General features: G+C 30.6%; 1 protein-coding gene across 1 annotated transcript in view; it reads right to left on the bottom strand.

Annotated features, from left to right (window-relative positions):
• Positions 1-15,579, bottom strand: part of Csas (CMP-sialic acid synthase) — a 121,509-nt gene extending 105,930 nt beyond the window's left edge. Inside the window, exons 1-2 of the mRNA XM_065505917.1 lie at positions 15,536-15,579; positions 3,004-3,194 (exon numbers count right to left, since the gene is read on the bottom strand). Of these exons, the coding sequence (XP_065361989.1) occupies positions 3,004-3,194; positions 15,536-15,579 (235 nt within the window). The remainder of the gene's footprint in view (positions 1-3,003; positions 3,195-15,535) is intronic.
• Positions 15,580-16,523: the final 944 nt, after the last annotated feature.

The raw sequence follows: 16,523 nt of genomic DNA, 5'->3' as shown, positions 1-16,523 counted from the left end.
TTAATAAAACATATGTGGTTTTCGAATTTCGGCCACCGGGCGATCCTAGTACATATAATTACATTACACTGAGTAACAAACGAGTACAATATAATAAATATGAATACATTTAGAGATACTGGATTTGTATTTATTAACTAAAATAGAGGATATAGCTAATTTCCCTCATATAAATGTACATATTTATTTCAGTCGGTTTTGAAATCTGAACAATCCATAATTCATTCATTCAATTAAAATTCAAAATATAGATAAAAGACATACATTGACAATATATTTTGGATATAATTGGAATTTAAAATTACACATGAATTACACATTCACTCAATTACACATGGGCTACACATCCAAGTTAAAATTACACACAATATGTGTAATTACACATGAAGTGGCAACACTGGAATATACTCAATGTGTATTACACACATCTACATACATATACACACAACTAAACTTTTGTTTTCTTTTTAGTATGCCCTGCCTGCAATTGGAAGTTATGCATTAAACACATTCAAGACAGCAGGCTACCAACTTCAATCTGTCAAAAATAAAATGCACACGTTTATATGGAGACGATTATTTTAACGACAGCACAGCTACACGGCCATAAATATACTGAGCATTGTCATGTTCTTCTTCTTTCTTTTAAAATGTAAACAGTAAAAAGTCGGTATTAATGTAATTTGTTATTGTAAAATTTGTCACTAACCAAAAATAATATTCTTTTGTATACTAAAATGGATCGTTTTTGTATCATAATGTACTTTTTAATATTATCTATTAAGTTAATTTTTAGGGATCTTTGTTTGTAACTAAAATGTACTTCAAGATGAGCATAATTCGATAGTAATGTAATTTGTTTTTGTAAAATGTTTTTTTATATGCTGAGTAACATTTTTGCGACACAAAAGAGACACATTTTAGTATACATATCGAAAATATAACTTCCAATTGCAGGGTATATATGTACATGATTTCATGAAACACTAACAAAATACATGGGTTTTTGGGTTTTTTGCTTATATCTCGGCCATTTGTGGACCAATTTTCTCAATTTTAAATAGCAACCGAGCCGGAAGAATTCCGGAGATTTTGATGTATCATGTTTGTAAGTTATTTAGGGGATTTGGAAAGTTGATTTCAACACACAGACGGACATGGCTCTATCGACTCCGCTATCTATAAGGATCCAGAATATATATACTTTATGGGGTCGCAAATGAAAAATATAGAAATTACAAACGGAATGACAAACTTATATATACCCTTTTCACTCATGGTGAAGGGTATAATAATTATTAAGTATTGATTAAATGTCGAAAAGAAAGTGACTGCTATTTTGGCCATTTCACTTTCACATTTCACAAAACAAAACAAACAAAAAAAACTCAAATATCGATAGCTACATGTGGTCCAAAAGTTGTATAAAAAATTCTGTTTTTTCTGTTTTAAATTGTGGATTCGTGATCACAAGCAATTTTCGGTGAATGTTTTGAAGAATATCTTAAAAGAAGTTTACTATTATATTACATACATACCTTTTTATTTTTTCCACATTTTTCTTCCATTCACTTAATTTTTAACCCTTTTTCGGGCTGGACAAGAAGGAGTGCTATAAGCATTCAACTCCATAATTAATAATACAATAACATCGAGTTATTCTACCCGTTACTTTTATTTTTGCAAACAAAAAACTTAAAAATAAAAAACAAAACGTATATTTTTCCAAAATATGGTAACATTTCTAAGAAAATTAACACCTTATAAAGTGTACGTAACAAAGTCAGCTATATCCACTAGATATTGCTGTCTTTGTTTCAATCGTCAGACTTTGACCATATATATTGATTAGATGAAAACGAATTTGGTACTGTAAAATAAAAATAAAAATTTTAAAAGACATTTTTGACATCTTTTGATCCTTACAGGATAAAATAAATATAATACAAAATATTTTACAACTCTTCTTGTTCTTTTGACATAAAATCTATTATTGTTGGATCAGCAGGACTATTTTTAAATATTTTTGTACTTCTTTGAAATCCTTTATCACGAAATGAAAACTTAATACGCAGTTTATCTCCATTTAATTTATGGTCTCATACGTATACTATCCGGTTCGTGTCTAACGATTTTTCCTCTTTTCGTAGTACGATTGTTTACATTTATCTTCTTAATATTCTGACTAGTTTGTTCTCAGGATTTTTTCATAAATTTCAAATATTTTAAGGTCGTTGAGCACTCCCCTGTATATAATATATGTAAGTTATTGAAATTTTGAATAAATAGTGTGAATGGTACTTCTTACAAAACTAGGAGCTGGCGTAACTTCTACTTGGAAATTTTTGTTTTCTATTGAAGCATGGACCACCCTATTACACATGTATCAATTTGTTACTACGTTTATAGACAAATTTGCCGCATAAACTGTGAATTAATTTTTTATTTGCGAATAACTAACTCACGAAAACAATTTGCAAATAAGATTTTAAAAATTGCCATATGTTTTAATGTTTTTAGTTTTTTAAAAAGTTTTTAAAATATTTCATTGTGCTTTTGCATTAATTGGATTGCAAGTCAAATATGCATTTTAGATTCTTTAATTTTTGCATTTAAAGAAATAAAATATGTATCATATTTTTTTCAAAAACATTACTACCAAATTATTATGTTTACCAACCGGCATCACATAAAAACAAAAATTTTCCGTAACCAAAGTGACTTATAAAAAGTTAGTTAGTTAATTGCAAATAATTTTTTTGAGAATAGGCTACGTATAAACGTAGTATGTGAAATTTTTTGACACAATTTATAATGTACTCAGCAAGTCCGCTAGGTCGTTTTCCAAGTTTTTTTTTTCACTGTAGCGCCGTGATATTATTTGGTATTTGGAAGTTGTGAGGTAAAATATTAAAAAAAGGTTCTTATTTGCTAAAACATTTTGCATATTTTAGTAAATGTGAGTGGGAAACACATTCATTATATAACAGTATAATAACTTACATTTTATAGCTTCCATTTCAATTAGATCACTGTCAGTAGAAACCCATATATTTTCAAATATTCCTGAATTTTTTATAGTTTGAATTGTGCCACCAAGTATACTGTTTCCATTAAATCGCAACAAGTTCTTGTTCTTTATTCCTTTTGATCCTCCACGGGCTAATATAATGGCATGTGTGTCATTTAATGTACTGCAAATAAAAAAAAATTAAAATTGTTACAATTTTATAACATTTGTACAGTTCACCAACAAAATTTTACATTTAGTCAGCCAAAATTAAGATATCAAAATTCAAACGTTAGAAAGTAATGTTATTTTCATTCGAAAGGTTTCTAACTCCTTCATTTCACATTTAAATATCTACACCATTTTTCATTGAAATTGAGAACATTATACATGATATTGAGAAAATTCCAAATGAAATTTAGAATTTTCTTTTTAAATTGAGAAAATTCCAAATGAAATTGAGAATTTCCATTTCAAATTGAGAAAATTCCAAATGAAATTGAGAATTTCCATTTCAAATTCAGAAAATTCCAAATGAAATTTTGAATTTCAATATGAAATTGAGAAAATTCCAAATGAAATTGAGAAAATTCCAAATGAAATTGAGAAAATTCCAAATGAAATTGAGAAAATTTTATTTTACTCTACATAAATAAATATTATAATATACATTAAACAAAAAACATATGTACACAGTCTTATTGACCAACAGACATATCTTGCAATTCCAAAGCGCTTTGGTGGAATGATGATGTATGTTGTATAGCTCTACTGCAATCTCCAGTAGTTATACAGGACTTAGAATCGTTAATTAATTCTTGAAGATATAAAATCCTCTCTCCTACATTAGGAGGATTTACGGTTGGTATATTCATCTTTGACTTCACAATACTTTTGATTTTTGACCAAATTATTTCAATAGGGTTCAGCATTGGTGATTAGGGACTCAATGGTAAAAGTGTTGCTGAAGAGTTGTCGAAAATTTCACGTAAACGAATGTGGCAAGGGGCATTGTCACATACCAAAACGAGTTCAGATAACTGATTACCGAACTCTTCCTATCAACACTTTTGAACGAACCTCTACGACTATCCATTTGAATAATGCCTGCGGTACCAATTGCACCTATCAGTATCGAAAGAACTGTTCGTGATCCAACACGAGACCAACCTTGTTTTCTACGACAAAATTAATTGAAATTGGTCTCTCTATCCAGACCACATCTTTACACATCTGATATAATTTTGTTTATTTTTAGATTAAAATAATTTATATAATTTTTCTCAATTTCAATTAGAATTTTCCCAATTTCATTTGGAATTCTCTTAATTTGAAATGCAATTTCTCTATTCCATTTGGAATTTTCTCAATTTGAAATAGAATTTCTCAATTTCATTTGGAATTTTCTCAATTTCAAATGGAAATTCTCAATTTCAATTGGAATTTTCTCAATTTGAAATGGAATTTCTCAATTTCATTTGGAATTTTCGCAATTTCAATTTGAAATTCTCAACTTCATTTGGAATTTTCTCAATTTCAATGAAGAATGGTGTAGTTTTCGGTGTAGAAATGTTTAAAAATCCCTACACAAAACTGAAAAAGAATACTTTTTTCTATACCATTAACGGCCATTTTCACAATGTACGTAAAGTTAACGTGAACTTTAACCGCAAGTTAGGCTAATTTGAATTTCACAATGTACGATTAATTCTTAATTGACACTATTTAACAACAAAGTTGCTGTTAAATATAACCGAACAAATTTCGCCGGTTAGCATCTTAATTGTAAGAAATATAATAAAAGAACATGGAAAAACATTTATATTTTGTAATATTTATGATTTTTAAAAGTGTAAAGCGAAGATAAGGAAATTTTACACGGGGTGATCTAGATACCACCGGATATTTCACTTACAAACCAAACAACAAATGTGCACTTTTCCTTGTTGGTTTTCAGTAATTATTGTTCAGTTTGTTTCTTGCTAAAAATGCGCAATACCTATTGTAAATTTTAAATTTAGGTACCTTAATAGTTTTGAGTTTTATACGTTTTTTTATTATACAACTAATAAAACACAAATTATTATTTATTATGCCGTCTTTTTAGACAATTTTTTATATTTGAATCTTTCATTACATTATTTTTCGTAAACAAATGTATGCATTATTGCCATACTTTCTACTGAATGCTTTGGTTAAGTAATCAAATGATGGTGAAACGTAAATCGGTAACCGTTGGTTAAATGGTCCCCGTTAAACAAACCGACAGTTAGTTAATTTCCCGGTTAAAATGAAATAATCGTACATTGTGAAAATGGCCGTAAATGTTAAAGCTTCTAACATTAACATTGAAGCTGCTAAATGCTCTAGAACTATAATATTGTTACGAAATTGTACTTGAATTCAAATATAACGGTTTTAACGGCTGATTTAAAGTTGCATAATGTTTTCAAATAGCAGTGCCTCTCAAACTGTAACATATCTGTGGGCATTGTTAACATTGAATAAAAGCTTTGAGATGATCATTGATCGTAAGTATGGCAAAGCTGAATGTTTGCTGCAACTCGTATATTCGAGTTTTGACGTTTATAGTACATTGTAGATAGTTCACCAGAGATGGCGTGTGTATTCGAAAGCTCTAGGCTTCGAATATACGAGCTTTGGCAGTTAAAGAACAATCTAGAGTGCAAATGGCAGTGTTATAAATAGTGGCAGAGGTTGCAGTCGTTAGTCAGTTTATCAGAGATGCTTTTCGAATAAACATCAAATGAGTGTGTTGTGTTTTTCAAGTAAATTCGTGTACATTATAAATTGTGTCTGTATTTCTGAGAATTTATAAACGTGCATAAAAAAACATTGAGTGGCTATTTAATTCTGTTGTTGTTGTACATTTTGAATAAATAAAGAGTTGTTATAATTTTTAAACTACTAAACGGCTTTTATTTGCAATCAAAAGTATCCGGTTTATTTAAAGGAAATAAACCAGCGTTTTGAAAAGGTTAAAACGTAACAATTGGTGTCAGAAGTGGGATTGCAAATTAATAAGCATGAAGTTTGAAGAACTAAAAGTTGAACAACTCAAGAAAGAACTGAGTGTTATAAATAGTGGCAGAGGTTGCAGTCGTTAGTCAGTTTATCAGAGACGCTATTCGAATAAACATTAACTGAGTGCCTTAAAGTGTGCTGTATTTTCAAGTAAATTCGTGTACATTATAAAGTGTGTTTGTATTTCTGCGAATTTATAAACGTGTATAAAAAACACTGAGTGACTATTTGATTCTGTTGTTGTACATTTTAAATAAATAAAGAGTTGTTACAATTTTTAAACTACTAAACGGCTTTTATTTGCAATCAAAAGTATCCGGTTTATTTAAAGGAAATAAACCAACGTTTTGAAAAGGTTAAAACGTAACAATATTCTAGTTTTGTATGTTAAGATAATTCATAAAACTGCTGGAAGATGTCAATGTGTATATAAATAGTGGATGCAGGTTGCAGTCAGTTTAGTATACTGTAGGTGCTGTTAGACTTAATATCAACTGTATTCTTGTACATTATAGAGTGTGTGTATTAATATATAGTGACTATTTAAATTATTGTGTTAATTTAAATAAAAAGTTGTTGCAATTTTTAAAGTGCTTTTATTTGTAATCAAAAGAATGAAGTTTAGTTAAAAGGAAATAATCCACCGTTTTTTAAAAGATTAAAGTGAGATTTCGAAATAAGAAGCAGTCATGAAATGTGAGGAGCTAAAAGTGGAACAATTCAAGAAATTGAATAAGTTGGAGCTACCGATAGCAGGTAACAAGGTAAAATTGCAAAAGAGACTGATAGATGAATTCAAAAGGCGTGATATTGATATCGGAACTTTCAAATTCGAGTATAAAGCAAAAACAACAACTAGCAGCATGAATTTAAACACTATGTGTGCTGCTATGATGGAAAAATTCAAAGAAACAAACTACAAATTTCAAGAAACTTCTAGAACAAACAACGACCTGTTAGCTGAAGTTAAAGCTGTAGTTCAAGAAAATTCATGAGTCAACAACGATACATTGTTAGATGAAGTTCAAGAAACTGTTAAAGCCAATAACGAGAAACTTCTTTCTGAAGTTATAAAGAGGATAGCCTTGTAATGCTAGTCTCCAAATTAAAAAGGTGTCCGACTTAGAGGAGGACAAACAGAGAACAAAGGTCGAAGAAAATTAATCCTTGATTAATGTTCGATTGATGCGGATTCCAGTAACGATTGGTGTATAGCGCAAAGAAATGACCAATACCGTATATGGGAAAGAGCTGACTGCAAATAACAATCTAATTGTGTTGCAGACCTCTAAAATCAACAAGTTCAACAAAATATTTTTCTTCATATGAAGGGTATCATCGGCATAGTGATCCCGCCTAAGATCAGCCAGCCAATCATCGTAAAAATATAAGAAAGTGATTCAGGCAATGGTTAAAATACTCCCGAAATTAAAATTTTCTTTGGAATGGAGGTCCTACACACACTGTTCCGATCCAGGCCATTTTTAGCTAAACTCAGTACATTGATAAGAAATTGATTCATACAAAGTTTGAGTACTTTACAATTATAGTTCTCCAGATATTCGAAATTAACTAATTACATTCTATGAAAGGTGCTATGTCCACTAATCCAATCCAGAACATTTTCAGTCAAACTATGTAAAATATGGACAAAGTCTGAAGAATCTTGTAATTATTGTTCTCAAGATATTTATAAATAACTATTTACAATGTTCCGATTCCTCACATTATTGGTTAGACCTCATGCACTTAACAAATTGAATCATATAAAGTTTGAAGACTTTCACAACTATAGTTCTCCAGATATTCGATATAACTATTCACTTTGTATGGGAGGTGCCACGCTTATTTTCAGCTAAACTCCGTACAATAATTAGAAATTGATTTGTAAAAAGTTTAAATACTTTTACAATTATAGTTCTCCAGGGGCCTATTTCACTAAACCACAATTCTACAAGTTTACAAGTTACAATCACAAGTCTAATTCTTACAAGTGCTGATGAATTGTGTTTCATTAAAATTTTCACAACACTTGTAGCTTTCTGCACTTGTAAACTACAATTTCTACAATTACAATTTCTAGTACATATATATTGTGATATTAATTTTACAATTCTTATTTATTACTACTCAAAATGCTAAAATATCCTATAAAAACGCAATATAACATATTTCAATATATTTCTTATATAAAAAATATTTTTTAACCCGAATTTTTTTTCATCAAAAAAAAATTTTAAATTTTTAAAAAAAAAAATTAAAATAACAATTCGAAAAATATTTTTTTCCAAAAAATGAAAAAACAACTTCGGAAAAAAAAAAATTTTGTTTACCTAAAAAAATGTAAAATTTGTATTTTGAAGTATAATTTGGTGAAGAGTATATAAGATTCGGCACAGCCGAATATAGCTCTCTTACTTGTTTATACCCAATCTATCGGAAAATGTGCGGGGACTGATAAAAATAAATACTTTTTCAATTTTGGGTACTAATTTATATATGTTTAGATTTCCAAAGTGGCTATTCCCAAAGGCAAAAAAAAAACAAGTAAGAAATTATAGTCTGTGACGCTCGACCATATGATACCCTACATCAATCGCCTTAAAATTAGGTGGCATAACTTCTGTATATATGAAACCTATTTACTAGTAAACAAAATAAATAAATCGTTACTTTAATATAGAAAGGCCCTAATTCGTGTTTTTTATAAGCTCAGATTTTTGATTATTTCGATAAATGGTCCAATCATATTTAGCAAACAAAATTCGGCTTAAAAAAAACACGAGTTAGGGCCTTTCTATATTAAGGTAACCAAATGCTAATTAATTAAAAATTTTCGATTTTGTGTTTATGTTAACTAATTTTTATTAAAAAATAGTTAAAAAACTAATTTTATTTCAATTTATCAATCACTTGTAACTTGTAAAAATTTTTCTGAGGGTCTCCGTCGACCCTAAGCTTTTTTTCTACAATTCTACAAGTTTACAAGTGCAAATTTAGTTTAGTGAAACAAAACCACTTGTAGAAGTATGACTTGTAGACTTGTGACTTGTAAAATTCACTTGTAGCTACAAACTTGTAATTGTATTTTGATGAAACGCAATTATTCACAAGTTCACAATTTTACAGGCAAAAACACTTGTAATTGTCAATATATTCAATAATCTTATATATAAATAGACCATACGTATTTTTGTGGTACACTTTTAAGTATGTTAGGGTGAATTCCAAAACGTCTGTATGCAATGCAACCTTAAAAAGTCGAGCGATTCTTAACGCAACCGTGTAAACTTTGATAATGTTTAATATCGGAAAATGTATGAAAAAGTAAAAACAGGCAGTATGCTAAGTTTTTTTTTTTAATTTTAACTACGCGTTTGCTTGCTTTGTCTTGATAAAGATAAGACTGCATTGCATACAGACGTTTTGAAATTCACCCTTATTGTCAACCAATATTGATGAAACATATATGATTTAAAAGTGGTCGAATTTCGGCCACCAGGCGGTCCTAGTTACTATTATCAGCCATTCGGACACAGTTTGAATTTAGATGTATGTATTTAGAAACAACAATTTACTTTATATTGGCGGCGACTCACCCCCTATTCCGATCCCTCCGAATATTGGTTAAACTTCATGCAGTAATAAGAAACTGATTCGTATAAATATAGAAGACTTTCAGAGTTATAGTTCTCCAGATATTCGAAAACAACTATTTACTTTATATGGAAGGTCCCACGCCCACTAAACCAATTGCGTCTTTTTTCAACCAAACTCCCTATAGTGATAAGGAATTACTTTGTATAAGGTTTAAGTACGTTTTCGATTATAGTTCTTCAGACATTCGAAATTAAGAATTTACATTGTATGGGAGGTGACACGCCCACTAATCCAAGAACATCTTTTAATATATCGGTATTTAAAATTTAGAGTTTGTAGATCATTTATTAAAAATAAACCCAAAAAAATTAAAAATAATTTGGTCTTTATGTTCCATTCAGAGTCAAATTCTTTTCATACTATATGCTAATTGGGAGCTTAGTTTTAACCGCAATTTCAGCCTAAAACACGCCAATTAAATTAAAAAATTAAATATATGTAGTCAGTATAAACTATTATTTTTGCCAATAAAATGTTGTAATAAGCTAAATACATAGTAATATTTTAGTGTTTTCTCCTATTCAAATCATCTTGAAAAAAAGTTTCAAGGGTTTTTGGGTTTTCAGTCGTGGTAGTCATTCTCGTGTAATTCCCCATATGTAAATATCTGAATTTTAAAATAGCTAAAACCTATATATTTTTGGCCTGGTCATATTGTGGTGAAATTAAGGACGGCTACACCAGTATTCCCAATGCCTCATAGAATTAGGGTTTTTAATTTCCCGACCTTTTTTGATTCCCGGGAATCGGGACATTTTTTTCTGCATTCCCGGGTAACCGGCTATTCCCGAAATATATAATGATACTGTAAATTAGGAATATTATAGCCAAATTTCATATAAAAACTTAGTGTTATAATTGTTAAATATCACAGCTTCGAATTAATAAAATTGAGCTTAATTCACTAAAATCTTAATCCGTAATTAAAGAATATCAGCCTTTCATTCCATAAATCCATTCCTCATATTTAATTTTTTAGATTCATTCATTCATTAAAGTTAATTAATAACAGAATTTATTCAAACTTTAAATAGATTAAATTTTTGTTAAATCACATCAAAATTAATTGAAAAAATTGTCTTAAGCCTTTTTGTACTAGATTTGAATTGAAGAAAAATTTAATCAATTAATAAATTTATGAAGCTATTTTGTTATGGATTTGAAGAAGAAATTAGAATGATTCAATAAGAAATAAATTCTATAAATAATGAATTCACTTTTTAAATTTTCATACGAAAACCCCCAAATAAATAATAATAATAAGCGGTATATTATTGCCGAGATATAAGCAAAAAAATTAAAAAACTTTTCACTGTTTTTTGGTGAAAAAATAGAGTTCTAACTTGTTTTCTATGTATTTTCTTCAGTTTTTAATTCCCGGCATTCCCGACTAAAAATCCCGGGAATCGGGTAGTGAAAAATAGGCAAAATTGCCGGGAAATTTGTACCGGGAATTTCCGGGATAAAAACCCTACATAGAATATGCCTAACAATATGATTATAAAAAGATTAAAATTGGACGTGTTTTATTTTTACTCCGAGTTAATTTGTTATTTTAATGATTATTTCGGAAAATAAATATAAATTACACCTGTTTATAAATTACGCGAAATATTAATGTTTATAAATATTATTAAATAAAAAAATCGAAACAAGAACTAAAAGACAAATAAGTCAAAATTCTTTATTTTTTTCTTTGAACCTTGGGCATTAACTATTAAATATAGATCAAGAGTGTTAACTAAAGTATTTACAACTAATGAGTCTCTTTAACGAAGACAGTGAGCGAAGGTTAAGTGTAGGCAGAAATGCATAAGTTACAGTTAATGCAGATGAAAAAAATATAAACAAAACAAACAGAATAATAGATGACAGCTTGTTTTTAACCGCCAAGCGGAGGTAACCACACAGCGAACTACAGGGGTTGTCCTGTCTACTCAATTGTTAAAAAATCACAAAGCCATAAACCGAAGATTTTCCCCGCTCAGCCATTAAATAACATCAATTTTAACTACCCCCCGTTGCAACAGACATATGATAACAAAGAAACATATGCAAATGTACTAAGAAACAACCAAACTCAGACGCAAGTCCGTCAACCACAAAACCAAAATATGAACCCAGAGGTAAGAGAGCAAACGCCAATTTTCAATTTTACCAGACTAGAATCTACAATAGAAACTCTTGTGCAATCGGTAAATAACTTTACAAACTCAATGAGTAACATGATGCAAGAAATGCTTAAGATGCAATCAATGTTATTGCAGGCTGTGCTTAACAGGCCATGAACTGCCTAAGAATATGTTTTTGGAACGCTAACGACATTCACCAACATAAAAACGAACTCGAGTATTTTCTTAAAAGTCATGACGTTGATATAATGTTAGTTTCGGAAACCCATTTGACGTCTAGAAGTTTATTTATGATAAATGGATATGTTTTTTATGGCACAAATGATCCAAAAGATAGAGCATGTGGAGGCTCTGGAATTTTAATTAAAACCCGTATCAAACACCATTCAATGTGTGATATTTGTGAAGATTATCTTCAAGCTACGACAATCTGTATGGATGATTACTACAGAAACCTATTAATTTCGTCGATATATTCACCTCCAAGGTTTTCGACTACTGAAAACAAATATGAACATTTTTACGAATCACTAGGACCCCGATTCCTGGCAGCTGGCGATTATAATGCTAAGCATACGCACTGAGGATCAAGACTTATAACCCCGAAAGGTCGCGCTTTGTTTAATACAATTTCTAAATTGAATTTGAATGTGCTGTCGAGCGGAGAACCAACATACTGGCCTACTGACCCAAGCAAAATACCCGATCTCATTGATTTTGCAGTTACAAAAAATTTACCAATGGAACTAATGCAGGTTAAATCTTCATTAGAATTATCCTCGGATCACTCACCCACCTTCGTTACTCTATTGAACCCCCGAGAAATAATATCCCCGACTGGTCACGCTGCAATATTAAGCACGAAAATAAATTGGTTGAAATATAGAAAATATATTAGCACACACAGAGCAGAAAATATATCGCTAAGAACACCAGAAGATATCGATATCTCACTCAAAAATTTTGAACAAAACTTAAAACTTGATGTTGAACACGCCACTCAAATAACCCAACAAATAAGATACAATAGACTCTATTCTGCAGACATTGAACAGTTATTAGCTGAAACAAGTAAGAAAGTATGGTCGGTCAAGCCCGACCATATAATACCCTACACCAAGTAAATGAGTAAAAATATTTTTCTTTTAAAATATCAATAATTTATATTTTTGAGTGATTTTTCGAAGGGGCCTTATATGGGAGCTATGATCAATTATGGACCGATCACCATAAAATTAGGTCGTGTGATTTATGTCTATATGAAAGTTATTTATGTTGAATTTTGTGTGTATACCAACATTTTTAAGTGATTTATGCACATTAAAGTGATTTTCGGAAGCGGGTCTATATGTGAGCTATGACTAATTATGGACCGATCGTAACAAAATTTGGTGACATGAATTTTGTATATATAAAACTTATTTGGAGCGAAAATTGTGTTGATACATAGATAAATTAAACATTTATTACCGATAAAGTCCAATTTCGAGGGGACATTTGTATGGGGGCTAGGTGAAATAATGGACCGATTTCAGCCAGTTTCAATAGGCTTGGGCCGAAAAAGTAATATGTACCAAATTTGATCGAAATATCTTCAAAATTGCGACCTGTACTCTGCGCACAAGGTTTACATGGACAGCCAGCCAGCCAACCAGACGGACGGACGGACGGACATCGTTTAATCGACTCAGAAAGTGATTCTAAGTCGATAGGTATACTTTAAGGTGGGTGTTAGACTAATATTTTTGGGCGTTACAAACATCTGCACAAACGCATAATACCCTCCCCACTATGGTGGTGTAGGGTATAAAAAGAAGAGTTCGTCGAGAGTGGCAATTCTACAGATCCCCTCAACTTAAAACGGAGCTTAGAAAATGTCGCAAACGCCTCAGTATGCTTCTTCACAAACGCAAAACTGACTCAATTAATAAATATCTGGAGAACTTAGATGCCACCCTGTACTCAAATTACTCTCTATGGCGAGCCACAAAAAAATTAAAAAGACCTGTTATGAGCAGACCTCCTCTACGTAATTCTAGTGGATCCTATTTATTTTTAATGCAATATTACGCCTTGAATATTATCCACCAGAATGGAAGGTTTCTTTAGTTACAATGATACCTAAGCCGGGAAAAGATCACAGTAAAGTAGAATCATATAGACCCATTAGCCTATTGTCAAATATATCAAAGCTATTCGAAAAACTGTTAATGCACAAGTTAAAGCCGATAGTGAATCATTTTGATTACATTCCAACTCATCAATTCGTATTTCGAGAAAAACATAACACCATAGAACAAACTCACAGGTTAGTAGAAATCATATCCAAGACATTTGAAGAAAAAAATATTGTTCTGCACTCTTCATCGACGTTTCGCAAGCCTTCAACAAAGTATGGCATGAATGATTATCGATAAAAATAAAACAATGTTTACCCGTGAACACACATAAGCTTCTAGAAAGTTATTTAAGTCATCGAAAGTTCGTTCATAAAGAGGGAGACTTCATAAGTTCACAACAGCCTAAGCAGGCGTACCCCAAGGAAGTATACTGGGTCCCTTCCTATATTTGCTATATACTTGTGATATGCCTACAAACAGTCGAACCCACATATCTACTTTTGCTGATGACACAGCTATACTAGCCATTCATGAAAACCCCCAAGAAGCATCTGTACTTTTACAAAACCATATACTCGACATAGAAAGGTGGTTAAATTTTAACAGTGATGTTCAAAAATAAAAATGAAGATATTTGGTGAGAGAGCTACCCAGCAAACAATGTCAAACACTTAAAATAACAACAAAATGAAGAAAGTTTAAATTTAGAATTTTTGTCAAATAAAACCAATTTATTAAATGAATATAATTTAAATTTTAAGGAAATGAAAGAATATACATTATACGGCCGAAATACTCTCAAATTTTTTATTTATTTTTAACTTTGTTTTTTTGTGTTCAATTGTAATTGAAACGCGTGTGTTTGCTATGCTTCATCCAAAAACCAACCAACAACAATGCTTATTGAATTTCTGAAAAAATGAGACATTTATTACGCTCTTTAAAAGAGCGTAACAAATGTGTTTAAATTTTTTAAACAATTGTTGTATGGGATGAACATCACTGGGTTAAAACAATGGAGAATAAAAGTAAACGAGCAAAAATCTCCAATCCTAATAAATAATCATATAATACCTCAACACACTGAAGTTAAATATCTAGGTCTGCATCTAGACCGACGTCTTACCTCGAAAAAGCATATAGATACGAAATTGACTCAAATGAAGTTAAATTACTACAAATTTACTGGCTAATTGGTAAAAACTCGAGATTGAGTTTAGATTGCAAACTTTTGCTGTACAGCCAGTGATGCCAAGTGTAGGGAATTTTCCCTTTTTGTAGGGATTTTTTGCCAAAATTTCACATGTAGAGAAAAACGGAAAGATTTTTTACTTTTGTCGAATTGTAGGGATTTTTTTGCAATGGCAATTTAAAACTACATATTATGTATTTTCCAAATATAAAATTAAAAAAACATAAAATTTGTTTAAGCATATCATTAGAATTTCGTAAATCTGGTATAATATGAAGTAAGTAATAATGTGGCATCTTTAATATCATCACCACTTTCAAATTACATACATATATAGTGATTATCTCAAGGCGTATTAACTCAGTCACGCACTCACCTTGTTAATACGCCTTGGATTCTCCTTTTTACGGTATTTGACATTTCCTTAAAGAACTAGCTACAAGAGTAGATTCTACAATGAATTTTCTTTGAAGTAAACACATGTTTGGTTTTGTGCATTTTTTACATACATACATACGTACTCCATCTTCGCAGGTCTCATCGATTTTAATAAGTAAGTTTTTAAGAAATAAATGTCGTTATAAATTAAAACAACAAATTTTAGAAAAAATTTCCGATTCGTCTTCTGATAATGATGGAAACAAAGTAAAGAAATACTGCTCAAGTTGGTTGAGAAACGAGAAGCTAATGGGATGGCTGGAGCCGGTCAAAGATTTCGACTTTAAATGCAGATACAAGGCTTGTGTGCTAATACCCAAATGCACCAAAAAAATCTTTCAAAAAAAAAACCCGAACAATTTATTCTCTTTTTGGCAAGCAAGTCTGAAAAAATCTCCTGGCATCACTGTGTACAGCTCAATTTTTCAAACAAGCGGAGTCATATTTGAAAAAGTTAGAAGTTCACCCTAACCCACTTGTACGAACATTAATGAGAAGTAATGGCTACATCCGACTAAGAAGAATGAATCCAACAGACCTGCGCTGATGATAGGATCTATAAATTAAACATAATTTTTCGTCCAACTGTGGTAAATAAAAAAAATTAATATTTAGATATAGATTTAAGATTTGAACAAATTATTGATATTTCACATTACATTAAATTAAACGCATTTACAAATGTTAATAGTGCCAAGATTTGTAGAAAAATATTGGTGCCAGAGCTAGGGATTTTACTGTATTAGAACTAGGGATGCCAATCCCGAAAATCCCGGGATTTTTCGGGATCGGGATTTCACGAATCCCGGGATTTGTGAAAAAGAATCCCGGGATTTTTCGGGATTAACAAATCCCGAAATATTATGAGATTTTTGATATTTTAGGAAGATTTTTGAAGCACCCAAAATACTTAGAAATCTAAATTT

The sequence above is a fragment of the Calliphora vicina genome, chromosome 3 (genome assembly GCF_958450345.1).
Source record: "Calliphora vicina chromosome 3, idCalVici1.1, whole genome shotgun sequence".
In the NCBI taxonomy this organism is placed as follows: domain Eukaryota; kingdom Metazoa; phylum Arthropoda; class Insecta; order Diptera; family Calliphoridae; genus Calliphora; species Calliphora vicina.
Note: the sequence above shows the minus strand (reverse complement) of the source record. Positions and strands in the feature narration are given on the sequence as shown.